This window comes from Zalophus californianus, chromosome 12 (assembly GCF_009762305.2).
Source record: "Zalophus californianus isolate mZalCal1 chromosome 12, mZalCal1.pri.v2, whole genome shotgun sequence".
NCBI lineage: Eukaryota > Metazoa > Chordata > Mammalia > Carnivora > Otariidae > Zalophus > Zalophus californianus.
Window position 1 is genome coordinate 102,964,773 of NC_045606.1, and position 27,266 is coordinate 102,992,038.

General features: G+C 45.3%; 1 protein-coding gene across 2 annotated transcripts in view; it reads left to right on the forward strand.

Annotated features, from left to right (window-relative positions):
- The window catches only part of DPP6 (dipeptidyl peptidase like 6), a 956,302-nt gene that overhangs the window by 71,608 nt on the left and 857,428 nt on the right, over positions 1-27,266 (forward strand). Inside the window, exon 1 of one of the 2 annotated variants that reach the window (XM_027574864.2) lies at positions 19,037-19,495. The exons of the other annotated variant lie outside the window; for it this stretch is intronic. Coding sequence (XP_027430665.1) covers positions 19,445-19,495 — 51 coding nt within the window. The 5' untranslated portion in view covers positions 19,037-19,444. Of the gene's footprint in view, positions 1-19,036; positions 19,496-27,266 lie in introns of those variants that run through there. 2 annotated transcript variants of the gene reach the window in all.

Genomic DNA, 27,266 nt, shown 5'->3' on the forward strand with positions numbered 1-27,266 from the left:
GGACTCTTTATACATTCTGGATACTAGTCCTTTGTCAGATATATGCAAATGTATTCTCCCAGTCTGCCTTTCATTCTCTTTATGGTATATTTTGATGAGCCAAAGTTGTTAGCATTGATGAATTTCGATATATTCATATTTTTGTGCTTACTTCTCTATATGTCTTTTCTGAGGAGTGTATTTGGATCTGTTCTTTGGTGCGGCATATAGTCTACTTCAGCAGAATTTCATGTGCCTCATTCTGTTTCTTCTCTCCTTCTGGAACTCCGGTTATGGATGCATTTTACCATTTGGTGGTGTCCCAGAGTTCAACAAGGCTTTGGTCTCTTTTTTAAATAATTTTCTCTGTTCTTCAGATTGGACAGTTGCTACTGATCTATCTTCAAGTCCATAGACTATTCCTCCAGCCACTGCTGGTGGTTAAGAACATCCAGCAATGTTTTTAAAATTTCAGATATTTTTCAGTTTTAGAATTTCCATTTGTTTTATTTTTTATACCGTATATTTCTCTCCCGAGATTACTCATCTCTTCACTCCTTTGAGCTGTTTTTCCCTTTAAGCCCTTGGCCATGTTTATGACAGTTGTGTTTGATCCGTTGCTAATTCGAAGATGTCACTGATTTTAAGGTGTGTGTGTGTTGACTCCTATTCTTCTGAATATGCATGGTATTTTACTATTTTGTGGCATGTCTAGTAGTTCTATATTGTATACTAGACATTGGACATGATGCATTCTGATACTGTGGTTGACTCTGATGATTATTGAATTTTGGTGTAGCAGGCAGTTGCACTCAGGGCTGATTACCTTGAACTTAGAGCAGTTTGGTATTGCACTTTATTAGGGCAGGCCTCTAGATGTGGACCTTTGGGGATTGCAGTAGACACCCTGAAATGTTTACCAAGCCTCTAATGGGTAGGAGTGTAAATCTAAATTCTGTTTGCTTTCTGGTGGGCAATAACGGAAATCTAAATTCAGATTTTTCAGCCTTCCTGGCGCTGCTTTCTACAGGGCTGTGTGGTGTCTTTTGTAGACATCTGTAATTCACAATTCAGTTAATATTTGTGGGGATTTATATGTAGACCCTGGCCCTTTCCCACTGTGGCTCTTTCATTTTCCACCTCAATTTTCAGCTACCCTGGCGACTTCAAACTCTCCACTCTGGCACCTAAAGTCAGTAAGCCTGTTTTTTTGTCGGTTTGTTTGTCTGTTTTCCTAACCATGTGGCATCCCATGTACTGGAGAACATCAGTAGGGGAAAGCTGTAGGAACCTTGGTCTAACTTAGTGAAGTTCTTTTCTTCAAGGGTTATCAGCTTTTCCCTACTTTTAAGAAGTCTTGAGAACCGTGAAATTGTGTTCCTTTTAAATTTTTCCCAGAGTTAATCAGATTAGCCTGATATGTTACCTTACCATGATTAGAATCAGAATTACCCAGTTCAGTATTTTGGCTCATGAACTCTCCCTCGAGCTGTTTCACAGTGTTCTTATATCTGTCCTTTAAAATTCTATTTTTGCTTCTTATATTTTTATTTCTGTACCTTCTCTTTGGATATTTTTCTAATTTGGCTTTTCATTTTTGACAGTCATCTTATTCTGTTGTCATGCTTTCAGTTATCTTTTAAAACACATTAAGCCTAGTCATTTCATTTGATAATTCCATTCTCTTCTGTAACTTGGGATCTGATATATGAGGGGAGGGTTGTTTCTTTGGTTTTAATTTATGGTGGCTTATTTCTTTGTGTTTACTGGAGTTTCTTATTGTAAGTTTTTCCTCCCTTTTATCTATAGGACTTTTATCTATAGTAATGCTTTGAGCATGGACATTAAAGTGTATTCCTGAAGTGAAGAATTTGTTGTAGTCTACCAAAACGTGGGGGGCATATCCAAAATTGGATTGCCTTAAATTTATGTCTGGCTTGATGTTTATGGGACACAGAATTAATGTGAATGGAAGCTCTAAACCCAGAGATGTTTAGGAGTAATTGGTAGAGATGCACTTTTTTTCTTTTTCGGAATGCCATGAGAGTGAAGTTTCTTCCAGAGGTCTGTTTACCAGTTTTGCTGGCCGTGGAAGCCTTCCTAACAGCTTTTATTTCAGGCACTTCAGACTGTGGTTTTGGGTCCGTAAAGGCTCCGAGTTCTTTTTCTGTGTGCTTGGAGGACCGTTCTCATCACTGGTGTGAAACACCCTTCCTCATGCCCTACGCTGCTGCTCACTTTGTTTCCCACTTTGTCTCATGGCAACACTGTTACACTCCTCTCTCCTTGTTTGCATCTGCCGGGGACTTCTTTACAGACCTTTATTTTCATCTCTCCTGTACCTCTTAAATTGTCTGTTATATCGAGTGGAAAATCAAAATTAATTTGTTTTCCATTTACAGGAACTCTGTTACTTGATGGATAGATTTGGACCCATTAATAATTACTGGGGGTATTAATATTTTAGATACATGCCTCCTCTATTATTCTGAGCTTCCTCCTTTTAATACTTCCCAGTTGCTTATGTTTTCCCTTCTTGTATTATTATCTATTGCTGTATACCAATATCACCGTCTTTGGTGGCTTAAACAACACACATTTATTTTCCCAATTTTCATGGGTCAGGGGTCCACACAGCTTACTGGCTCCTGGGCTCAGGCTCTTACAAGCCTGCAATCCAGATGTCTGCTGTGGCCGCAGGTCTCATCTGAGGCTTCACAGGAGAAGGACACACCCCCAAGCTCACGTGGTTCCTGGCAGCACTCAGTTCCTGGTGGGGTGTTGGACTGATGGGCTCTGTTTCTTCCTGGTGGTCAGCCGGAAACCACCTTCCTTGCTGTGCGGGCCTCTCCACGTGACAGCTCACAACACGGCAGCTTGCTTCTTCAAAGCCCGCAGGGAGCAGGTCTACTAGGAGGCCTAGCAGTGCAACCTCACCTAACATAGTCACAAACATGTAATCACATACATCCCATTGCCTGTGCCATATTCGGGTGTTAGAAGAAAACCCCACATCGTCTGCACTCAAGGAGAAGGAATCACACCAGTGCATGAGTACTGGGAGCTGGCCAGCATGGCGACCACCTTAACATCTGTCCACCATGTTCCCCATACCCTCTTCTGGATTGAGATAATTTTCTGTGTCACTTTTTTAAAAAATATTTTGGATTATTTATATTTTGCATTCCTCCTGATACCCGTAGTTCCCCAACGGTGTCTAGAGTTGATCAGATTATATATTCTTTTCCCAAAGAAGTCAAGGTTATTTAATTCGTAATATTATATTTGAAAAAAAAATATTAGTGCCGATCTGGGGTATTGGATGTGATCAAGAGATGCGCTAGCCTTAACATAATTCTGATTGAAGAAGAATTATTCACTGTGTACTCATATCAGATCCTACCTTGGAGCAGGACACGGTGTATTTTATCACTTCCTTCTGAGTCCATATCTAAATCCACCTGCTCTGTGTCCCCTTCTCCAAGGACCTCTGTTTGCTGACTACTGGAATAATTAAGTTCAAGAATTAATGAGTAATAATGGCATTCTATGTAATCATCTAAACCACATTTTCAAAATAACTGAGGCCTCTGTGCCTTGAGCCGAGAGAGTGAGCAATGTGAGGATTATTGAGTCCTTAAGAGGATCAGTCTGCCCGACACATAGAGTGCATTCTAAGCAAGGTAATTGGCCCCAGACAAGTCATGATACATAGAGTTGGAACTTCTTTAATAGAAAATGTCAAAACACAATTGTCTTCAAAACATCTAACCTATTTTGGACTTTGTATCACCTAACTCATTGCCTCTCTCCATTTACTTTGCAAGTATAGGAAATCGCGATGAAAATTATAATACATGCTCCAGATTAATTCCTTCTCTGTTGCAAGGAAGGTTTTAAAAATGGAAATGATTTGTTTCCTTACAAGACCACATTTTTAGGTTAGACTAGACTAAAGCTTTCATTAAAAATTTTAATTGTTTCTCTTTTCAAACAGGTTAAGCAAAATCCTTAGTGTGTAGTCTTTTGGAAAATGTACATAATTCCAATTTATGCTTATTAGTATGTGTGTCCTTAGAACTCACGAACTCCCTCTCTCTTTGCTTGTGTGTGTGTGTGTGTGTGTGTGTGTGTGTGTGTAAAATTGCTAGTACCAGTTGCTATAGTCATTATTTAAAGTGCTAAGCTCAACACAAAATATAAAATTCTATCAAAAAGGAGCTATTTCTACCACTTGAAAAATGTCCTATCTGCCCAGCCCCTGCTCACAGCTTTCTAGCTGTGACTTTGGAACAAAGCCATGATTCTCCTACTGGAAAATGGGGAGAGACTTTGAATGTTAAGTCATTTGGGATGATGTTTTTTTCACTTGATGCTAGCTAGCATGCACTCTTCGTGCTGTATTAAGACATCAGTTAAACTAAAGCAAATGCAGAATAGATGTTATAGCTAGACTAAAGCCGATGCTTAGCATATAAGCACATCTCTAGAATACTTTCTTGTAGAGATGTGGCTGTGAAGATTTTAGCAACGTTGGGTTTGCCTGGTCTAATTCTCCTCAGATCCACACGGTGCTAAAACCTCACTGAGGACAATACCACGTATTTGAAATCTGTGAACATTTGGGTGTGGTCAAGGTAGAGTGTCCTTTGTATAAATGATGAACCAGTTCATGAAGTAAATTAATTGTATGAAAATACTCTAAATTGGTTTCCAGTTGACTCCAGGGCTCTCTCTAGCTCTAAAACTGTGGTGGTGTGAATTTTTTTCAAGTGCCATTTACATAGGGATGTGTGTGCCGCCTCATTCTAATTAGTCCTTTACATATGTCTGCTAAGGACAGCGTGGGAGACGCCCTGCCAGCCTGGCTAGAGCTGCGGGTTTTCCCCTTTTTGGTGCTGCTGCTTCTTCCCCTCCCCCTTCCTGCTTGAAAATAAGGACATCTTTTTCTATATGATCAGTTGAGAGAGAGAGAGAGAGACTCATTGGAGTGAACTGATTAACCGTAGATGTGTGGTCAGGGCGTTTGTCCAGGGACGCCCTCCAGGGACGCCACGCCCGGGAGGTGGTCCTGCCGCAGCCAGGTGTGGGGGACGGTGTGTGTGGAGGGGAGCACAGAGGTGCAGGTTGCAGCAAGGATTTCTGCAGCGCAGGTCTGGAGGGTGGCCCAAGAGGGGACTGGACACGTGCGTTCAACCTCCTCCTTCCCGCCTTCTTCTATGATCGCACCTCCCACCCCTGCCTCCCTTGGCTTGCACAAAAGGCTCCAAATGAGTGTGTGAGTCATGCGTGGGTATTTCCAAGAACCGTTGGCATCCTCTGAAAGCCCTGTCCGTGGGGACATTTCCAGCTTACTCTGTGGGGATGCCGGTCCTCTGCTCCCATTCACAATAATTCTCCACATGCTGCTTTGGAGACCTTGGTTTTTTTCCTTCAGCTTTAAGCAGAAATGTTTAATGCAGATGAGATTTTTATTTCCCTTTCCGTAGACAGGAGTCGCTGAACTCGAGTGGGAAAGAACATGGCTTGATATGATGGTGTTAACAGAGGCAGTATGTAATTATCATTATCTGCGACAATTAAGGCAGCACCAGGCTGTGTTGTGACAGTTTATTGTGGTGTGTGGTGATGCAGTAAAGTGATATTTATACCCCCGTGACTGCGCTGCCATTCAGAATTTCATAACTCTATAAATGCATTCTGTGGATAGAGCATATGTCTTCAGCATTTCCCTAGTAGGCTGCATCTTTAAACTGGGAATGCGGCCCACAGAGTAAGAATAAATGCATAGCATAGATCAGAAGATGAAGAGCTGCACGATGATGAATGAAATCTCCCAGTGCCACTGGGGTGTGAGAATCTGGTAGGTGTAGGACCTGAGGCCGGTGTGACTGAGGGACCAGACACGGAGCCCAGGCTGGGCAGCCAAGGGTGAGCTGGCACATCAGGGAAGGGGGCTCTGGGATGGGCTGAATGTTTGTGTCCCCTCAGAATTCCTGTGGGGAAACCCTACCCCCAAGGGTACAGCCTTTGGGAGGTGAGTAGGGTCAGATGAGGTCCCCCACCGTGGAGCCCGTGTGGGTGCTTTGGTGCCCTTGTAGTAAGAGTTCCCAGGAGCTTGCTCCCTGCTGTGGGATGACACCACAAGGTGGAGAAATCCCAAGTCTGCTTCCAGGAAGCGGCCCTCCCCAGATGCTGAATCTGCTAGTTCCTTATTCTTGGACTTGCAGCCTCCAGAACGATGAGAAATACATGTCTACTCTTTCTAAGCCACCCAGCCTGTGGCATTTTGTTAGAGCAGCCCACACAGACGAAGCCTTGACCTGACTGTTCAGCCCATTCAGACTCAGGAAACATATTCCAGCCTTGACTCAAAACTGGAAGGAGACGAGAAGTCAGGACGGCTGGCATCCAAGGGAACCCAGTGAGGCCGATGATCGGATGTCAGTGACGGGTGGAGAACCAGGGGTTCCACGAAAGATGACCTTCTAGACCACGGCATGCAGGAGAGTGTGAGACATGAGAGCAGAAGTCAGCGTTCTGCGCTGCACAGGATAGAGACTGCAGGACACACACACGCTCTTGGAGTCATGCTGTTCCGCATCCCCACCAGGGAGACGCTCGGACACCTGCCGATAAGCTATTGCTAGGGTGAAGCCGGCTAGGTGTGAAAGCACGCGGGGCATGTCTGTTACACAGTTACCGGTTGCTGTTGTTACTGTCATTTCATCGTACAAATCAGTATTGTTATTCTAGGACAACCGAAGATTGTGCCATCTATTCCAGTATATTTAGACTTTTAGAAGTGGACCACTGTCTCAGTATAAGGGAATGACTTGCAAAAAATTAAATTTCAAGCACTTTGGCATTCGGGAGAATCTCCGCCACATTGGGGGATATATGGGGCTGTCCAAGGAACCCCTCTCCCCTTCTTGGTGCCTCTTTGCTCTCCTCCACTGTCTCAGTGCCCCGGGAAGCGGACTTGCACGGATGGCATCCTTGCCCTGTGGCTTCTCCCAGAGTTGGGCTGAGGGGAGGCACTGGCAGGAGGGGGAGGGCAGGGGAGCAAGGGCGGAACATTCTTCCCCATACCCTCCCCGCCCCCCAGGTTCCCTGAAGACCATGGCTTCTGTTGGGCAGCTCTGGCACACAGCCTCCCTTCCTGGGATCTGGCCTCTTCTCCCCAGTTGCGAGCCCCTGGTATTGCACTGTGCTCGGGTGGTTTTCCCAATCCTGCCTACACCTTTAAAAACTCTCTTTATTAGCCTTTCCTCCATTTCCTGGTGCGAGCGTGCCTTCTACTTCCTGCCGTAGGTGCTTCTGTGGTCCTTTCAACCACATCCTGTCCTCGTTTCACTGGCTTCTAAGCCATTAGGGGAATATTCCGCCTCATTCTCTTCTTTCCTCCCCACCTGAGAAAGCTGACAGTTTAACCTTTGGCATTTGGATACTCAGACACACCCTTAATAGACAAAGTCGGGGGAGAGAAATTAATGCTCTGTGCCTACGTGCCCCTGTTTAATTATGGAGAATATGTTAATTTTTAAAAGCATTACTGAGATGCTTCGTAAAGTAGCAGGTGTTACAAAATTGCATTTCTATTATCCTTTCCCGTATCAGACGTGGAAATTATGGTCTCTCCCGCAATTTTACCACTTGCTAAATGTTCCTCGTCGGTTATCACAGATAAATGCTTCTTTTTAAATCATATGTAGACAATTAGAAACTTTTAGGTTAATTAATTTTCTTTATTAGAAGAAAAGACTTTATATAAATTAAAGGCAGTGGGATTAAGTAATGCTGTGTGACAGTACTACATTTTTTTTTATTGAATTCTTTAATGTAGACAGATGACATAACCCAAAGGACAATTTGGTGGTAGCAATTCTTGTAGAGAAAAGGCCCTAAAAGGAAAAAAAAATTTTTTTTTTTTCCTACACACAGAACAGTTCTAGCACCAAATGTAGGGGAGGGGGTACTTTCCATAGCAACCAATTCTTCAGATGTCTGGATACCAGCAAGGCGTCCTACACCTCTATTCAGCCCTGAAACTAAGTAGCCGGACTTAGCGCAGACCCCACAAATGAAGGGCGTGGTCCCATAAGACCTTGCTCCCCCTGCAGACACCAGTTGCAAATCCCCAGGTTAGAGGTATTTCTTTCCAACTTGACTACAAATTGAGGGTCTATGACCCCCTTCTCAGGTTCGGTGATTTAATATAATGCCTCAAAGAACTCAGTGAAATACTTTACTTACATTTACTCATTCCTTATAAAGGATACAGGTGGACAGTCAGATGAAGAGGTATAGTAGGGCAGGGTATGGGGAAAGGACATCCAGCTTCTCTGCCCACCCCCCCACCCCCCCAGGCATGCTACTCTCCCTGGACCTCCATGTAGTCATCAGCCTGGAGGCTCTCCAAACCCATTTGGTTAGGGTTTTTTATGGAGTCTAATAACAATGATTATTATTTTTTAATTGCGATATAATTGACATAGAGCATTATGTTTCAGGTGTACAACATAATGACAGATATTTATAGATACTGCAAAATGATCACCATAGTAAATTCAGTTAACAGTCGTCACCATATACAGTTACAGAATTTTTTTCTTATGTTGAGAACTTTTAAGATTTATTCTCTTAGCAACTTTCAAATATGCGATCCGGTATTATTAATTATAGCTGCCATGCTTTACATTACATCCCCATGACTTGTTTATCTTGTACCTGGAAGTTTGTACCTTTTGACTCCCTTCACCCACTTTGCCCCTCTCTGACCCTTTGCCTTTGGCAACCCTCCAGTCTGTTCTCTGTATCGTTGAGATTTTTATTTTTTTTTAAGATTCCACATATAAGATCATACAGTGTTTGTCTTTCTCTGATTTATTTCTTTTAGCATGGTCCACCTAAAATTTCATTCTTTATCCATTTGTCCATCAGTGGACATTTAGGTTGTTTCTCTACCTTGGCTAATTGTGAATAATGCCTCAGTGAACATGGGGGTGCAGATATCTTTTCAAGTTAGTGTTTCTGTTTTCTTCGGGTAAGTACTCAGAAATGGAATTGCTGGATCATATGGTAGTTCTATCTTTAATTTTTTGAGGAATCTTCATACTATTTTCCATAGCAGCTGCACTAATTTACATTCCCGCCAACAGTGCATGAGGGTCTCCTTTCCTCCACATCCTTGCAACACTTGTTATTTCTTATCTTTTCAATCATGCCTTTGTAACAGGTGTAAGGTAATAATAACTCATTGTGATTTTGATTTGCATTTCCCTGGTGATTAGGGATGTTGAACATCTTTTCATGTAGCTGTGGGTCATCTATATGTCTTCTTGGGAAAAATGTTTCATTTTTTGCATGTTGCTGTCCAGTTTTACCAGAACCATTTATTGAACAGACTATCTTTTCTCTATTGTATATTCTTGGTTCCTTGGCCATAATTAATTGATCATATAATCGTGGGTTTATTTCTCAGTTTTCTGTTCTTTTCCATTGGTCTGTGTGTCTGTTTTTATGCTAGTACCAAACTGTTTTAATTACTATAGTTTTGTAGTAAAGTTTGAAATCGGAGTGTGTGGTACCTCCACCTTTATTCTTTCTCAAGATTGTTTTGGCTAGGGGCACCTGGTGGATCAGTGGGTTTAGCGTCTGCCTTCATCTCAGGTCATGATCCCAGGACCTTGGGATCGAGTCCCGCATTGGGCTCCCTGCTCAGCGGGGAGTCTGCTTCTCCCTCTGCTCCCCCCCCACTCATGCTCTCTCTCTCGAATAAATACATAAAATCTTTAAAAAAAAAGATTTTCTTGGTTATTTGGGTCTTTTGTGGTTCCACAGAAATTTAAAAATTATTTGTTGTCATTCTGTGGAAAAATGCCATCGGGATTTTGATAGGGATTGCAGTAAATCTGCATGTTGCTTTGGGGAGTGTGGACATTTTAGCAACATGAATTCTTCCAATGGAATCTATGAGTGTGGAATATCTTTCCATTTCTTTGTGTCTTCTTCTGTTTCTTTTATCATTGTCATAGTTTTCAGTGTATAACTTTTACCTCCTTGGTTAAATTTATTCTTATTTTATTCTTTTTGATGCCATTGTAAGTGGGATTGTATTTTTAATTTCTCTTTCTGCTAGTTCATTATTGGTGTATAGAAATGCAACAAATTTCTGTATATTAATTTTATATTTTTCAAATTTACCAATTTAATTTTTTAGTTCTAACAGTTTTTTGGTGGAATCTTTAAGGTTTTCTATATATAGTATTATGTCATCTGCAGATAGTGACAGTTTTACTTCTTCCTTTTCAATTTGGATGCCTTTTGTTTCTTTTTCTTGCCTAATTGCTGTGGCTAGGACATCCAGTACTATGTTGAGTACAAGTGGCAAGAGTGGGCATCTTTGTCTCATTTCTGATCTTACAGGAAAAGCTTTCAGCTTTTCACCATCGAGTATGGTGTTAGCTATGGGTTGTCATATGTGGCCTTTATTATGTTGAGGTACATTATCTCCATTCCTACTTTGTTGAGAGTCTTCATTTTGGACTTGAGAAATAAAGGGAAAGAGAAAGATGAAAAGAGGAAGCAGAAAATTTATTAAAAAAATAGGATGGAGTTATAATAGATGCAGTTGGAAAAGATGAAATAAGATTTTAAAATACAAAACAAAGAACGGAGGGAGGGAGGGAGGGAGGAAGGAAGGATGGAAGGAAGGAAGGAAGAGAGGGCTTATACATTTAATAAGTCTTGCCGACCTACCAAAGCTGGGAGAATACAAAAGGGCTATGATCATTTGCCCACAGCCATTGGTCCATCAGCATCAAAGTCAGATCTGATATAGGTTCTACTCCGACATCTCAACTCTACATTTCGGATTGTCCGTCTGTCATCTCTCACAAGAGCTAGTGCCATTTTAATTATCACCTTCACTTCACTCAGAGTGGGCTGACCTCACAAAATAGACATAGCTAATTCTCAACTTAAAGTCTGGGTTTTGTTTTTTGTTTTGTTTTTAGAAGTTATGCTTAAATAATGCCTAAATTGTTTTCTCCTAGACTTTTTGTTTTCCTGAGTGAAATTATAGATACAAACTCAGACTGTGTTTACACTTGCAAAGGAAAACAAGCTAGCTTTGGTGGCTTCAATATTGTTTTTTATCTTTTAGGCTTCTTCACCTATCTTAGCAAGTCAAAAGTTAATCTTAATGCATTAATACTATTTGAAATGTATTCATAATACTTACACAATTAAAGAAGTTTAAAACTAATCAACAAATGAGTAACATGCTACTTAAAATACCTATGCTCGAGTCAATTTTCTTAATGCTAAAAAATACAAATTAATATGAGAAAAAATAGACAAATGGGGGGAAATGAGCAAATATTATGAGTAAATAATTTATAGAAAACTTGTATAAGAAGATGGGTTTATCTTAATGATAGTTAAGATATTTTACCTTAAATGTTTTATTTCTACTTAAAATAAGGTTTTGTGAGTCAATCTTTTGACACAATTAGCATTTCGTATTTTATTATATAACGGTTCCCATATGCAATTGCCTTTTATTTCCAATTTTAGTCTCTAAGTTAAAATTTAAAAACCTTCTAAGCACAAAATCCTCTTAGGCTTTTCTTTTTCTTCACTCATAGTCTTTTTAAAAACAGTTTTAATGAGATAATTTTTGTACAAGAAAGTCCACCCTTTTAAAATGTACAACTCAATGATTTTTAGCATGTTTACAGAATTGTGCGACCATCACCTTAATCTGAGAGTATTTCATCACTTCAGAAAGAGTGTCTTTGTATCCATTCGCAGTCACTTGGGATCCATGATCACTACAGCCCTCCCCCACCCCTTCATATCCGGTCCAGTAACTGTCTCTCTCTGTGGATTCTTCTTTTCTGAACATTCATGTGAATAGAATCATACAATATGTAGTCTTTTGTGACTGGCTTCTTTCACTTAGCATAACATGTTTATAAGATTCCTGTATGCTGTAATGTGAATCAGTACTTAATTCCTTTTATGTCTGAATAATATTACACTGTATAGAGACATGCCATTTAATTTATCCATTCAATAGTTGATGGACTTTTGGGTTTTTCCCCCTTTTTGCCTATTGTAAATATTGCTGCTCTGAACATTTGTATTTTGCTCCATACAAGTCTCCATACAAGTTTTGGTGGGCATATGTTTTCACTTCTCTTGAGTTTATAACCCAGGTTGGAACTGCTGGGTCAAATGGCGACTTTATGTCTGACATTTTGAGGAACTGCCAGATTGTTTTCCGTAGCAGTGGTACTATTTTACATCGCCACCAGTAACATACAAATGTTCCAGTTTCTCCACATCCTTACCAACACTTATTATCTGACATTTTTATTATAGCAGTTTTGTTTTTTTTTTTTTTTAGATTTTATTTATTTATTTGATAGAGAGAGCGAGAGAGCACAAGCAGGGGGAACAGTAGAGGGAGACGGAGAAGCAGGTTCCCCGCCAAGCAGGGAGCCCGATGTGGGGCTCCATCCCAGGACCCTGGGATCACGACCTGAGCCAAAGGCAGACGCTTAACCATCTGAGCCACCCAGGCGCCCCTATTATAGCAGTTCTATTGGGTATGAAATGAAAAACAAAACAGTCAAACTTATTTTTAAATATATATGCCTTTGGCAGTTTTAGCAGGGAAGAAATAATGTGTGTTGTGTATATGCTTCAGCCATAGATTCTCAGTGGGACTTGAAACTCCAAAGCATGTAGGATTGACTTTCCTTGATTACTGAAACAGATGTCGATTTACTAGGTTTTCATTTCTTTTGGGGCATGTATAATCTCAGGTTCAGTGAAAAGAATCCTGGTAGAAGTCAAGAGATCTGTGTGTTTCCAGCTTTATAAGTGGCTGCAAAATCTTATAAGTAAATTAAAATCCCTCACTGCCTAAATACACTTTCCGTGTCCATTACTTTTAGTTCATAAGTGTTGGGCCATTTCTCCTCTATAAGAGATTCCACAGGAATTCTAAAATATATATTCTGCTCTACTGGTTCCATAAAATAGATGTTGTATAAGGGAATTTCACATTGCCTAAAGATAATAGGATTCTCGTACGTTTTATTGCTTTTATTTTCCAATAATTTGCTCATCTACAAAGCTTTTTTTATACAGATATTCTTAATGTATAAAAGAGCTATCAGTAGTTTAAAACTTCTCACCCTTCCTCCATAAGGTATTTAATAGCAACAAAATACTGCATGGGTCAAGAGGTCTTAAGTATAATTGAGTAAGGAGTCATTATTAGGTGAGTGGTTGAAATGCAGGGTGAGGGGGTAACCTAGAATGTTGAGGAAGTGTGTCATGACCATGGATATTAAATGCAGGTTCTCCATCCTCTGTTCCTCCAGTCTTCAGTGGGGGTACGCAGTAGAACATAAGCATTATTGTTCAGAGACAAGTGTGAGGAGAAAAAAAGAGACTCTGAACTCTGTGTTTTGCTCCATATAAATCTATGACCTGACGTAGAGGTCCACCATGGCCTATCTCGTATAAAAGGATTGGGTCAGAGTTATTTTTTTCCTGAGAAGTTTGTGATTTCAGTGGATTTAAGCAAGGCCAGAGGTAGAGATTAACTTAAATAATTTCCTTGACTTTTGGTCTATTTTGGTAAAGTGAAACATTGCCAGAGATAAAGGTCTTCTAATTAAATCTGGAGGGTTGTTTATGTATACACTTGGGATTTCTTGGTTATCTTTTCCATCAATAGAGCAATGTAACTAGGTTTAAAAAAAGAGCTTTATTTAAAAATTGTGCGATGTCAGTTCTTCGTTGAGAGTGCGGTGGAAGAGAGACAGTGGTACAGATGTCCCCTCATTCCTTGTTTCATTTGTTCCAGAAACATGTATTGAACACCTACTCTTTTTTTTCTTATAAGATTTATTTATTTTAGGGAGAGAGAGAGTGCACAAATGGCGGGGAGGGGCAGAGGGAGAGGGAGAGGGGAAGCCGACTGCCCTCTGAGTGTAGAGCCTGTTGCATGGGGCTCAGTGCGGGGCTCCATCTCATGACCCTGAGATCATGACCTGAGCCGAGATCAAGAGTCAGACGCTCAGCCGACTGAGCCACCCAGGCGCCTCGTGGACAACTACTCTTTATCAGTCACAGTTTGAGAGCATGAGGGGGCAAAGAAAAGCATGACATAAGATACCCTGAATGTGGGACGGGGAGGCGGACGTAGAAATGGGTATGTGTGATAAGTTATAGGTGCCATTCTAGCTGTAAGCCAGGTAAGTGTTTAAGTGGCCGTCATAGCAATTTTAACGTTACATTATCACTGAGTTGATACTAAATGTAGTTTCCGTGTCTTGGTAATGTGCCAATGCGCAGTTGCGAAGGACCGGGGGGAGATGGGTCAGGTGCGAGGTGAGGTGACATTGGACTTGCCAGTTGTCTGTGGATGATCCACGAATGACACTTCTCTCATTCAAACGACTTGCCACAATGTCCACACCCTTACTGTGCCTACCCCAACCATGTGCAGGATTTCTGCATTGCCTTGCACTTTGTAAGGCACATTAGAGGAGGTTCATCGTGGATCTGGCAGTGTTATTCTCCCCCTGAGTGCCTGGGCCCCGGCGCTGCCTCTCCTGTAAGCAGTGGCTCACATGGCCTTCATGGCCAGTCTCAAAGTGTCTTTCCACCGCCACCCCCATCATCCACCCTTGCTTCCATGTGTTAGTCTTCTCAACGACTCATGCGCTTCTTTTGCTGGCTCTCCCTTCCTTGGCTCCAGGTCCATGCTGTCTACCTTTATGTGGCTCCTTTGAGATGTATTTCAGCCGCCCCCTCTGGTTTTAGTTTTCTCTGATATTTGCCGAAACATCCCGCAAGCCCTGCATGTTATATTCTTGTATCATATTTGTATTCTTACTATTGTTTTTGTCAATATTGTTAATTTGGGTGTCTCTGGCCAGATACTGTGAAGGTTTTGAGGACAAGGACTATTTCCTGTAATAAAATCACTGTGCTTGGTATATCATTAGTGTTGCTACGTATCTTCAGTTAATTTGTTTAATTCCCCAATGCTTTCTCGAATCCACTGTTACACCTATATATTTTGTAAAATTAATACAGCTCTCATTTTTTTTTTCCCAGAATATACCTTCCTGAAAATTTAAGGGTAAATCAAGTTATATAGAATGAATGATATTTTTGATGCAGTAAGAAAGCTCATTTTTAAAATTTTTTAAAAGATTTTATTTATTTATTTGACAGAGAGAGACACAGTGAGAGAGGGAACACAAGCAGGGGGAGTGGGAGAGGGAGAAGCAGGCTCCCCGCGGAGCAGGGAGCCCGAAGCGGGACTCGAGCCCAGGACCCTGGGATCCTGACCTGAGCCGAAGGCAGATGCTTAACGACTGAGCCACCCAGGTGCCCCAAGAAAGCGCATATTTTAATGAACGTAAGCAATGACTTAATCTGTGATTAAAAGACTAGCTTGTGATTACAGTAATCACTCTCTTTTCCCATGTACTGTGCTGGTTAATTTTATAAGTCCAATTGGGCCACAAGGTGCCCAGTTATTCGGTCAAACATGATTCTGGGTGTTTCTGGATAAGATTATCACTGGAATCAGTAGACTCAGATTGTTTTCCTTGATGTGGGTGGGCCTCGTCCAATCAGCTGAAGACCTGAATAGAACAAAAAAGCTTAAGTGGGCAGTCCTTTTTCCTGACTGCTTTGAGCTGGGACATCAGTTTTTTCCTGTCTTTGGACCCAAATGGAAACATCAGCCCTTCTTGAGTCTTGAGTCTGTTGACCTGTGGACTGGAACTTAAACCATTAATTCTCCTGGACCTCCAGCTTGCTGACTGCAGATCTTGGGAAGGGTCAGTTCATGTGAGCCGGTTCCTTAATATAGATTTACATATATACATGTACACGTCCCATTGGTTCTGTTTCTCTGGAGAGCCCAGACTAATAAAGCCACCACTTTCAGACGCTGGGGATTTCACATGTTGGGTCTCCTGATGGTAGAATTCACCTGGGTAAAATCAAACCCCTTGTAAGAAGTAACAAGAAAAGAACACTGATCAAATGACATGGCGAATCTATTCTTCTGTTGTAAATCTTAACTGATGTCAATTGTGAAACTGAGTATTTTGCCCAAGTCTCAACTTAAAGCTACTTTAATCAAAGCAGTTGCTAGTGCAAAGAATACATAGATTAAGAATGAAGCAGTAAGATGGACAAACCCAGTGGCCGCACTAAGCAGGTTTGGAGAGAGCCCGCCAGTTAAATAGATACCCACAAATCAACAGTAAGCAAAGGTGAATGGGATGTGGGCACTATGAAACATGGCTGGTCTATGTACTGTAACCTAACAGAAGTATGATGACGAAAATGGGATAAACATGCTCTTCTTGTAGACTGGAAAGGAAACGGGAAATGAACTAAAGCCACGAGCCAACGTTGGGAGAGAGGTTCTGATGGGAAGACCATCTTCAAATATTCCTTCATCTAATTTTCTCATAAAAGTATTATCTGAAACTAGTGAGACGATGAAGAATCTTCCTATTTTAATCATTTTCCCCTTATACTCTTCTTTCCTTCTTTGGGATCCTTCTCGATCTGTCCGGCTTTCCACAAGTCAGCGGCTAAAGGCAGATGAGTTGCAGAGAGTGAACAGTCACTGCCGGTTACTCAGAGTTGCTTTGCTCTTTCATTCTGAACAGCGTTCCCCCTTTATGCCTGTCATCTCGGTGGGCCTCTCTGCCGAGGCCCCGCACGGATGGGACCCGGGTGCCCCCCACGGGTGGTTTTGGCTGACAGTCTGGTGAGCTCGGGGAAGACGTTCAATCTGCTCACAGATTTATTATTGACTTAAAGTTTAATCCGTGTTATTTCACTTCCCGTTTCCAGAGACCATCTACAGGAAGTTACAACAATGGCAGGTTAAAGATATTTTTGTCCTAATCTCTTGATTTTCTCTCCCTCCGTCGTGTGGTGAGGGGATAGGGAAAGGCAGGGTGCACGGGACAGTCCCAGCCGGCCCGTTCTTGTTGGGAAAGGGGGAAGAAGGTTCCAAATGAATGAATGCCGCCCCACATGAAGAGGAAGGCCAACTTCATGTTGCTTCGAACCAGTTTAGGTTGGTGGTATTTTTTGTCCACAGTGGGCTGGGCTTAGTGTAAACTTCAGTAGGACACAGAAGGACTGCGTGGGTGTTTATTTCTGGAGAAAAGTCGTCATGAAGAATCCTAACACAGAAGGTGAGCGCTTCTTAAACCTAAAGGCAGGAATGTTCTTCTGCCTTCTACTTTCCTGGCAAATACCAATCCACATTCTTTAAAAGCTACCTTTCAAGCATTCAGCTTTGGTTCACCTATTTCTTTCACCTAATTCTTAAGCCAAATCATTAGTAACAGGTAGTGTTTCACGTGTAAACCAATGCTTGTGTGTGCTTATTTATATACGTTATATATGTTTAATAAGTGCATGCTTGAAGGCATTGTGGGTAATTTACATACAATTACTGTTGGAATTGCTCAGAATTTTCTGCTTCACTGTGGGTTCAAAACTGGCATCTTACTTTCTTATATGCGATTTTTTTGTGAATGCAAAAAAAAAAAAAAAGAAAAAGAAAAGCTTCTCAGACCCCTCCCAGCCTCTCACGGTTGCCACGGCCCCCCAGGCGAGGGCGCGCGCGCGCTGACGCGCGGACACACACACACACGCACACACACGCACACACACACGCGCGCGCACACACACACACACACACACACGTGAGTTCAAGCCTGATGCGCCCATATCCCTTGAGACAGCTCCAAATCCGGTTTTTGGAGCGCCCTGGTTCCTCGTAGAGGAATGCCGAGGCATGGGGAGACATCCTGTGTCTGCTCTTGGCAGCGGCCTGGCTTGGTCAGCACTTGAATTTGACCACCCTCTGCGTGCGCGCTCTCGGGAGCGCGCGTCCGTGTGTGGTCCAGGGGGCGAACCCGAGGAGGTGATTGATTAATCCGAGAAGCGCTCAGGGGTGGGGATCGCGGAATCCAGGGCGCGGTACCCGGTCAACCTGCCGCTTGGGGGTGGAGGAATGGGAGCTGGGTTTGGGCCCGGGCGAACGCCCCAGTGGCTCCCGGGCCAGGCAGACCCATTGGCGCCAGGCTGGGCTGTAGGAAGCCGATGGGATCAGACGCGAAGACACAAAGACGCCCGAGGGGCCGCGGCTGGGCGGAGGCCCGCAGGGAAGCGGAGCCTGGGAAGCCAGGTGTGCAGCCGGAGGGCGTCCGTGCCAGCCGGCGCAGGGAACTGCTTCTGCCCAGCAAGGCGTCCGGTGCCAGAGAGCTGCCGCGGCGGCAGATTCGGATGCAGACCCGGGGCGCAACCATGGCGACGCAACGTGTGTCCCCTAGTAACTCGCAACAACATTATTTATAAGCTGCCATCCCTGGCCTGCCCTCCACTTCCCCCTCTGCTTCGCCACACTGGCGGCCGACGGGCACGGCGCGCCTGGCTCTGCCCTGCCGCTGCTTCCCTCCCGCGGGCGCAGCCGGAGGTGGTCGCAGCCGGTCGCTGCTCACGCTGGGCAGAAGGCGGCAGCTGCACCCGCGGAAATCACCTTAGTGCCTGTTTGTAGAACCCAGCGTGCCGGCGACGCGCGCACACACACGGCCCCGCGGGGAGGGGGCGTCTCCCCAGGAGGAGTGTTGGTGGAGGGGCTCCGGGCTCTACCCAAACAGTGTGGGTTCGCGTCACCTTGCTGCCGCCCGAGGCTTCCGGGTCCAGCCCAGTCCTGGCAGAGCACCCGGTACGAACGCGCGCGCGCGCGCGCACACACACACACACACACATACACACATACACGCACACACATACACACACGCGCCCGCCCGCCCTGGCGTCGCCGCCGCCCCGCCGGGGCCCCCGCCCTTAGGGACAAGTGCGGCCACCGGCGCGCCCCGCGCTGCCTGCGGGAGGAGCCCCGGGTCGGCCGCGCCGCTGGTGTCCCCGCGTGCGCCCCTCGGGTCCGCGCCGCTGTGGCTGGCGGAGCGCTGACGGCGACCGCCGGACACGCACGCTGTCGGAGCCAGCCCTCTCGCCCGCTCCCGCCCGCTCCCGCTCCCGCTCCCGCAACAGCTCCGCTCGCAGCCGGCCCTCCTCCAGGGCCCTGGCCCCCGGCCCCCGGCCCCCGGCCCCGGGCTTTTGTTGAAAGCGCGGCAACCCTCACGCCCTCCCCTCCAGCTTTTTCTGCCTCTCTCCCGGTGGCCAAAAAGAGTTGCTCGCTATTGTGATCCGCCTGGGAGAGGCGATCGGCGGGCAGAGGTGGGGACACCGAAGACCTGGAAGAATTGGGGTTCTTCCAAGCCAACTCCACCCAGCGATCGCCAGCGCAGTCTCTCCTCACCGCCGGGACAATGGATTAAGTTACTCTTCCCGGGGCCAGAAGTCGCTGCAGACTTAGGGAGAGATGAAGGAAAAGGCGATGATTAAGACCGCTAAAATGCAGGGCAACGTGATGGTGAGTCTGGGGGGCGAGGTGCGGGGTCGGGAGCGCCCGCCGGGAGGAGCGGTGCTCGTGGGGGGGGCTCCTGTCCCCCCGAGTCCCGAGCCGCCGGGCTGATCGCGACCCGCGGCCGCGCGCGGCGGCGCCTCCCCCACTTCCCACCGGAGCCCACCGGCGGCCGCCAGGGTGCCGAGGTGCAGGCGCCTGTTTGCATATCGCAACTTTGCGGTGTCGCCGTCCCTCTCCTTCGGGCGTGGGGCTTGGGGCCAGGGGTGGGTGTGCGAGGCGAGGAAGGGGCGGCGGCCGCGCGGCGGTCCGAGGTCTAGGCGGACCCCTGGGAGCGGTCCTGGGGGCAAGGCGGAAAGGGGAGGTCGCGGCGGCCAGGGGAGGGCCCAGGGCCCTGACGCCCGCGCGGCCTCGGGGCTGCTAGTCCCCGGAGCCCGAGACCTGTTGGGGTTAGCGAGCCTTTGGCACACTCGGGGCGGCGCCGCTCGCTCTGCTCCGGCTGCTGCCTCCGCGGCCGCCCCTCCGGCGGGGCCCTGCTCCCCACAAAGGGCTGACTGCCAGGGAGCCAGCGAGCGTGATAACGGCCGGGCGTCCCCGAGAATTTCCCTGCGCCCGGAGACCCCCTCTGGGCGGTGGGAGGCTCAGGGATGCAGGGCCAGGGGCTGTCTTAGCCTGCACAACTTTGCTAACTCAAGGACCCTGGCGTTCCACCTCCCAGCGAGCCACCCCCTCGCCTGCGCCCTGCGACCCGCCTGCGGCGCTTCGGCTGCGCGGTCCCCAGCGCTCCGGGAGTGGGGCCGAGGGGGTCAGGCGCTGGAACCTCCTGGCGAGGAGGAGGAGGTTGCCATCTTGTTCTGTGGAAATTGTGTGTGTGCCTGTGCGTATTTATTTGGGTGATGTTTTAACCCTTTCAGTGTTGGTGTAGGATGATTAGGAGGAGGGTCTCTATTTTTATATTACTCTCGGGTAGTTTTTTTGTGAGAGAGGGACCATGAAATGGGGACTGGCATGTTACTTTTGAGGGTACGTCTGGAAAAGCAGGAATTCTTTCAGGCGTGGGGTCTAGAGTTGTTTGTGAGGTGGGTTGGGTCCAGGTCGTGGGAGGAGGGGTCCAGTGGCGGGAGGTGTGTTTGGGATAATCCAGTCGGTGATCCATTTTGAGGTCTTGCTTTAAACAAAAAGAGACAAGAAATGAAAAATTTATTCGAATTGAACAAATATCCAGCTGGCTTAACCACACCCACAGCAAGACACCTGTTGCCTGGCTGAGGAAGGAGATCAGACTGTTCCGAACTTGAACTTGACTTCCGGCCTGAGGTGTGTACCACTCCATTCAGGATAGCTCCGGGAGCTCAGTAACTGCATCCAGGGGATTATTTTGCAGGACCCCCTCCCCATCCCCCAAAGATAAGCTCCTCATTCAAGGAACTTCATCTGTTTGTGGGTTCTGCGGCTGACTGACCTAATTGCTTGTTTGTGTAAATACATATGTTTCCCTCATTTTCCCACTCTCTTTTTAGTCATTGTGCTGTTCAGCATAATTTTTTGTAAAACAGGGCAGAAACGTGTATGGAGTAATGTTTTCCAATTAAATTCCCACCTGCACCCATAATTCCCCTTTTATATTATGCCATACTGTGCTAGTAAAACCTACACATTTAGGACTGAGGCAGAAGAAAGAAAGAATTTGAATTAATTTTATTGGTAATATAATGACACATTATTGATTCATTGCCTAAATCTGTTGTGAAACAGGTGTTTCTCCTCATGACTTAGCTGGTATGTTGGGACATGGCAACATCTTTATATTACATCTAAAAAACTTGTGAAGTGCTCCCTCCCACTACGCCCTCTCTGGGTTTACTTCAGAAAATGAAGGATGGAAGGAATTTTTCACCCATAGTCTGAATAAAGATGTAGCCTGTAGCCTCCTCAGTGTCTACTGTTCGTAAGTAGAATTAGAACAAGTTGCACTGAGCCTAGCAAATTCTACAGGAACCTGTCAGAGTTTTAGGCTCATGACTGGCCTCAGAGAAAATGAGGTCCAGACTTCGTCAAGGTTTCGGTGTTCTGTCAATTCTTGCATTGGTCATTCTTAGTCTGCGGTCTGGCTTGTTCCCTTTTTTTGAAATTTCATGCTCCAACTAAATCCACACAGCTTTAATCGAGTGCTCGTTTTTCACTTAAATTGTTGTTTGGGGGCTTCGTGATCCTTAGTTCCTCATCAGTCATCTTTGGAAGACTTGCTCAGCACAGTCTGTCTTGGATTGGGCGACGGGCAAACTCTTTTCCCTGGCAACTTGATTGACATTCAGGTGCTATTTTACGTCCTGGATGAGGACAGAGTGATTCATGCTCCGTGCTGGCAGCTGAGTTGCTATGCATATGGCTGTGATGGAGAGAGCAGTTCTAGCGTATGCGGGGTCAGCGCCTGGATGTGCACGCGGACGCCTGGACACAAGCTGCAGTTCCGTTCCCAGCTCCCCGGGCTCTCTGGATGCACACGTGAGGTTCAGTGTTTGAAAGGGAGACACTTGGTATCGCCAACACGGTCAGAGACGAGCCACATCCAGCCACAGCCCGGCAGCAGGGCATGTCAAGGGGTGTTGGCTCCAGCCTCTGCTCATTCCCATGACCATGGTGTGACCAGCCGCGACCTGGGACTTGCCTAAAATCTTCCTGAAGGCTTCGTTCCTAACACAATGCTTTAGAAGTTGATTCCTGTGGACAGATGATCAAGAGAAGGCAAACTTATCGGCATACTACGTAATCCCATTTGGGCTTCATACATGAGGAAAAGGAATGACAAAGGTGGAACGAGCTCGTAACTTCTGTTTTGATTTATGGGAAGAATCTGTTTCATAAATTTTATTTCTAACATTGTAAAAAAAAAAAAAATCCCAGACTAAGCATGGCGCTTTCTATCTGCAATTTAATACTCTGAGAAAGAGATCGAGATTTTCCCATTCTCCCAGAACAAAACTTAGGTTTAAAACTAACTGTATTTTCACAAAATCTACATTTGAAAATCTGTGGGGCGGGGTGATTTGCGTGTTTTTTCAGCCCAACCTCCCTGTTATTAATATGTTGATATAGTACTTACTTAACCACTGTTTAAATCAAACGTTCTTTTGGAGAAGCATATCCTCTTGCGATAGGTTCTAAGATTAATAGAAAATTTTATTATCAGAAGGATATTACTTCACGCTAAATTCCTCTACTTCATCCACATGAGCTCTTCCCAGACACTGAGTTGCTCAGCAGGGACTGAGTAAAGGTTGGTTAAAAATGAAAGCCTTGGGGAGTGCCCTGTGCCCTGTGGGACAGTCTCCCCCTTCCTTGGTATGTTGGTGACTCTTGAAGTAGATGGTGGGTTAGGCAGGTCCTTGGCGACCAGACTTGTGTCAGAGGAGGTTGAGAAACTGGATGCAGAGGATCAGGGGTCTGCAAACCACAGGGACACTTGAGAATCTCATGGTTGGTTGGTTTTGGTTTTAAATGCAAGTTGCAGCCTAGGAATTAACTCCCTGTATAGGGAAAGTGGGTGTTTTTCCTGTGGTCACTGGTACTGAATTTAGGGCTTTGGTCACTGATTGGAAAGATCTGTGGTATTATGAGCCGAGTATCTTTTCCGATCTTGCCTTTCCCTTCCTATGTTGAATAAAACCCTGGGTCAGAACCATCTAAAGTAAGAGCTTTCTTTCAGGCCATTTGAGTAGTTCACTGATTGATTAGATTAAACAGAATGACTTTCCAACATTGGTGCCCTACTTGTGATAAGCCCAGGTGAGCAGAGGAAACTCTTTGAGGTTTTTAGATAAATTACAGGGATTCGTGTGGGACACAAACCCCCATTGCTGAGTGCTTGTTGGGAACAGCGATGCACGTTTGTGAGATGATTTTCCAGGGTACAGCCTTTAGTGATGCAAAGGTTGCCCTCTGTCTGAGGGCGATTGGAAACACCATGCCTGCTTCCTTCTATAGATTGGCACCCTGGTGACATAAAGGCTGTGGTGTTGGTTCTAATTGTGAGCATTATTGTAGTGTGTGTTTTGGGGGGAATTTGCCTTCCTGAAATGGGTTCTGAAAATTCCTTCCAAGGTCACAAGTTTTTGAGAATTTGCACCTTGTATCCCAATGCCGGGGCACCTTTGCTGACATTTCTCTACTCCCTGTTCATTTGGCATCCCTTCATAAAATTGTCAACCCTGTAACTGGACTCCTCTCGAAATCTTGATGAATCCCCTGTGCAGGTAGAAGGAGCAGAACGAGAGTCCATTTCACGACCCTCTCTCTTAGAGGATTTACAGGATTGGGAAGACCTCACACATGTTAACTGCCAATCAAAGATACCCAGAGTTGATGAAGTTTCTAAACCCAGAGAGGGGTGGTCACCTCAGGGTGTCTTAGGAAATACCTTGAGTAAAACTTGGGTGCACAGGGTTGGCCTCCTTTCCCCTTGCAGGTCCTTGCCTCATGGCGCCCTGGGACTTGGTATGGGGGCATGCAGTTATGCTAAGCAGGCCTTTCCTCTACCTCAGTAATTTCTCTTTCCTGTGCCCTGTCCTCATGCTAATGACATGACTCAAAACTTGTTCATCTTTTGCACTTTGAACTCCCTGTGTTGTTATTGCCAAGAAGTGGTGCATTTCTAAGTGTTAGCATCTCTTGTTCGTCTGTGGTCACTTGCTGTGTGCCGTGAGACCCAAGAGGATGCTTGTACTAAATGCACAGAGAGGTGCTCATTTCTATACCTGGCACAGACTGCTTTTGTGAGAAAGGTCTCTGATTTTCGTCGTACTTTTTTTTCTTTTAAGAACTCCTGCAAGTTCTAGTGCATCAGCTAACATGAGAGAGAATTCCATGCATTCAGTACGTTCCACGTACAGCTACAATAAAATGGAAGTGTATGCTCACTTTAGGGGTTACCATATATGGTTTTTACAACACCACCAACCAATTCTCTCACACCCCCTGGATGTCCTGTCGTCCAGCTCAGTTCCAAGGCTGCTGGCTGGAGGGAGCATCGCCTCCCGCAGGTTGAGGACTCAGTCCCAGAAGACGGCCATTTCAGACACCAGTCTTAATTAGTTCAGGTACTTCTGTGTACCTGTGACAGATTGGGCAGAAATCAGAGGTTCCCAGGACCCTCTCCTCAGGGTCCATTAATTTGGTAAGGTGGTTCATGGAACTCAGGACACCAGCTTATTTACTAGATCACTGGTTTATTACAGAGGGTGTGAAAGGCAATGAATCAATAGCCAGGTGAAGAGATACAGAGGCTGAGGTTTGGAAGGGTCTCAAACACAGGAGCTTCTGTCCCCCCATGGAGTATGGGATGCCACCACCTTGGCTGCATTCTGGTTCCCCATCCTGGAAGTTCTCCAAACCCTGGCCTTTGGGTTTTTAGGAAGGCCCTGTTACATAGGGATGACTCATTAAGTCATTGGTCATTGGCGATGGATTCCATCTCTAGCTCCTCTCCCCTGCTCAGAGGTTGGGGTGGGACTGCAAGTTCCAACCCTCTTATCACAAGGTTGGCTTGCCTGGCAACCAGCCCCATCCTTACAGGACTTCCTAAAGACCAAAGCTCCTGTGCGGGACCCTGCCAGACTTCGCTGTCTGTATCCCTTCGCCTGGTTGGACATTGGTATCCTTTAGCATCCTTTGCGGTAAACTGGGAACAGAAGCTCAATTGTAGTTGAAAGAGGATGGTTATGAATAACAAGACACCTGTTTCCCCTTGATGGCTCTAAGGAGATCACCGCCACCAAGGACAGGAGGTGCTCCCCATTGCTCTTATTACACAGGAAATTCCAAGGGTTTTGGGAACTGTGAACCCTGGATGCAGACCAACTCCAATTGACCCTTGAACAACTTGACTTTGAGCTGCACGGGTCCACTCATACATGGATTTTTTTCCGATAAACAAAGCAGAATGCTGTAAATGTATTTTCTCTTCCTTACGATTTTCTTAATAACGTATTCTTTAGCTTACTTCATTGTAAGCATATGGTAAATAATACATATAACATGCAAAATACGTATTAATTAATCATGTTATCGGTGAGGCTCCTGGTCAAAAGTAGGCTCTTAGTAGTTAAGTTGTTGGGGAGCCAAAGGTCATATGTAGATTGTTGACAGTGCAGGGGCCAGAGCCCCTAAACCCTATATTGTTCAAGGGTTAACTGCATATATTTGTTATAAATCACAACATCATAGTTAAATAACTACTCAATGTCCTCTTTGCGGGGAGGGAAATAAATTTACTCCACACCTGTTTTTTCTTTTCCTTTCATTACTTTAAATGCAGTGATGAGGGATATTTTGTGACATCTTTTGGTTATAGAAGCCAATTTTCTTTGATTAATAGGACCATATTTTAGAACTCAAGAGAGAGCATGTCCCAGACTTTGTAGGACACGTACATCCTGAGCTGAGAGTACAGAGGTGGACAAAACCGGTCAGAATTCCCTTTACTCTGTGGCTTCCCCTGAGGATGGGAAAGGCGGTCCATTCAAGAGGTGGAAGGTCTGAAAATCCATCTGGGTCCATAGCTCTTAGCTTTGGCTGGATGCTACAATCCTTGGGGAGGTTTCGACAAATCCAAGGGCATCAGGCAGTCCCTTGGGCAGGCGGAGTTGAGGATGGTTGTTTGAAGACAGGGGTTCTCAACCTTGCTGCACATTTAAGTCACCAGAGGAACTCTAGTAACTACTGACGGGTAGCTTTGGGCTTTCCACACCCCCCACGCACACGTACACACATGCTCACAGAATCGTCTGATGTGCGTAGCACCTTGAGCGTTGATACTTTTAATGGTTTGGTGTGGCCAAGAGGGAGAGCCACTGGACTAGATAAGAAGTATTGAAAATAAAGAATGTCATCAACACCTAAGGCACGAATGCTACCATTTATAAGAAGCCATTTTGGTTCATGGAAAGGCAATCAAGTCTGGTTTCTTGGGTCACAGAGGAAGCCAAATGAATGGGAAGACAGGTGCAGACCCTAGGATGCGAAGACGGGGAGGGAGAAGAAAAGAGTAGTCAGTCACCAGAGGAGAAGCTGAGGGAACGCGCTTTGTCTTTGTTTTGCATCTCTCATCTGGGGGGCGGGGCGGAAGAAGAATGCTGGAAGGAACTCCCTTTTCTTTCACACGCAGAGATAACAGTCCTTTTCACGGCAAGATACTCAAGGATTTGTCTGTGATCCACCTGGGAGATGGATTTCAAACCAAACTGAGCAAGTAGAACAAGAAGAGTAAAAGAGAGAACATAGCTCCTGGACTAGCAGGTGGAATTCTAGAATTTTCCATGAGCTCTCTAAGTGGCATCTGCAGGCAGCTCCCTGGACCTCTCTGTCTTCCAGTGTAAGATCAGGGAATTGGAAGAGATTGATTCTTCCTCAAGTCTCTTTCTACTCCCTCTCCCCAGCCAGGGTAGCCTTGTGTCCGCCACACTGACCTGAGGACGTGCTTGAGAAGTAACCGTCCACGCCAGAACAGATATTTTGTTGGCATTGTAATCTCTTCAGCCCTGACTTTTCTGGCGTCTTCCACCTCAGCTCACCCCGTCACTCTTGCAGTGTGTCACTCGTTTATAGACAAAGAAAATAGATGGCATAGATTTGTACCAATAAGTCACAAAACCCAGAGCAGTAATCTGCAAGCCTCGATCACTCAGGCAGAACTGTGTGTGTGCGTGCATGCGTGTATACCCATGCACACGCATGCGTGCCCTGCACACTTCTCAGATGTAAAGTGGTCGCAGCACCCTAAGGC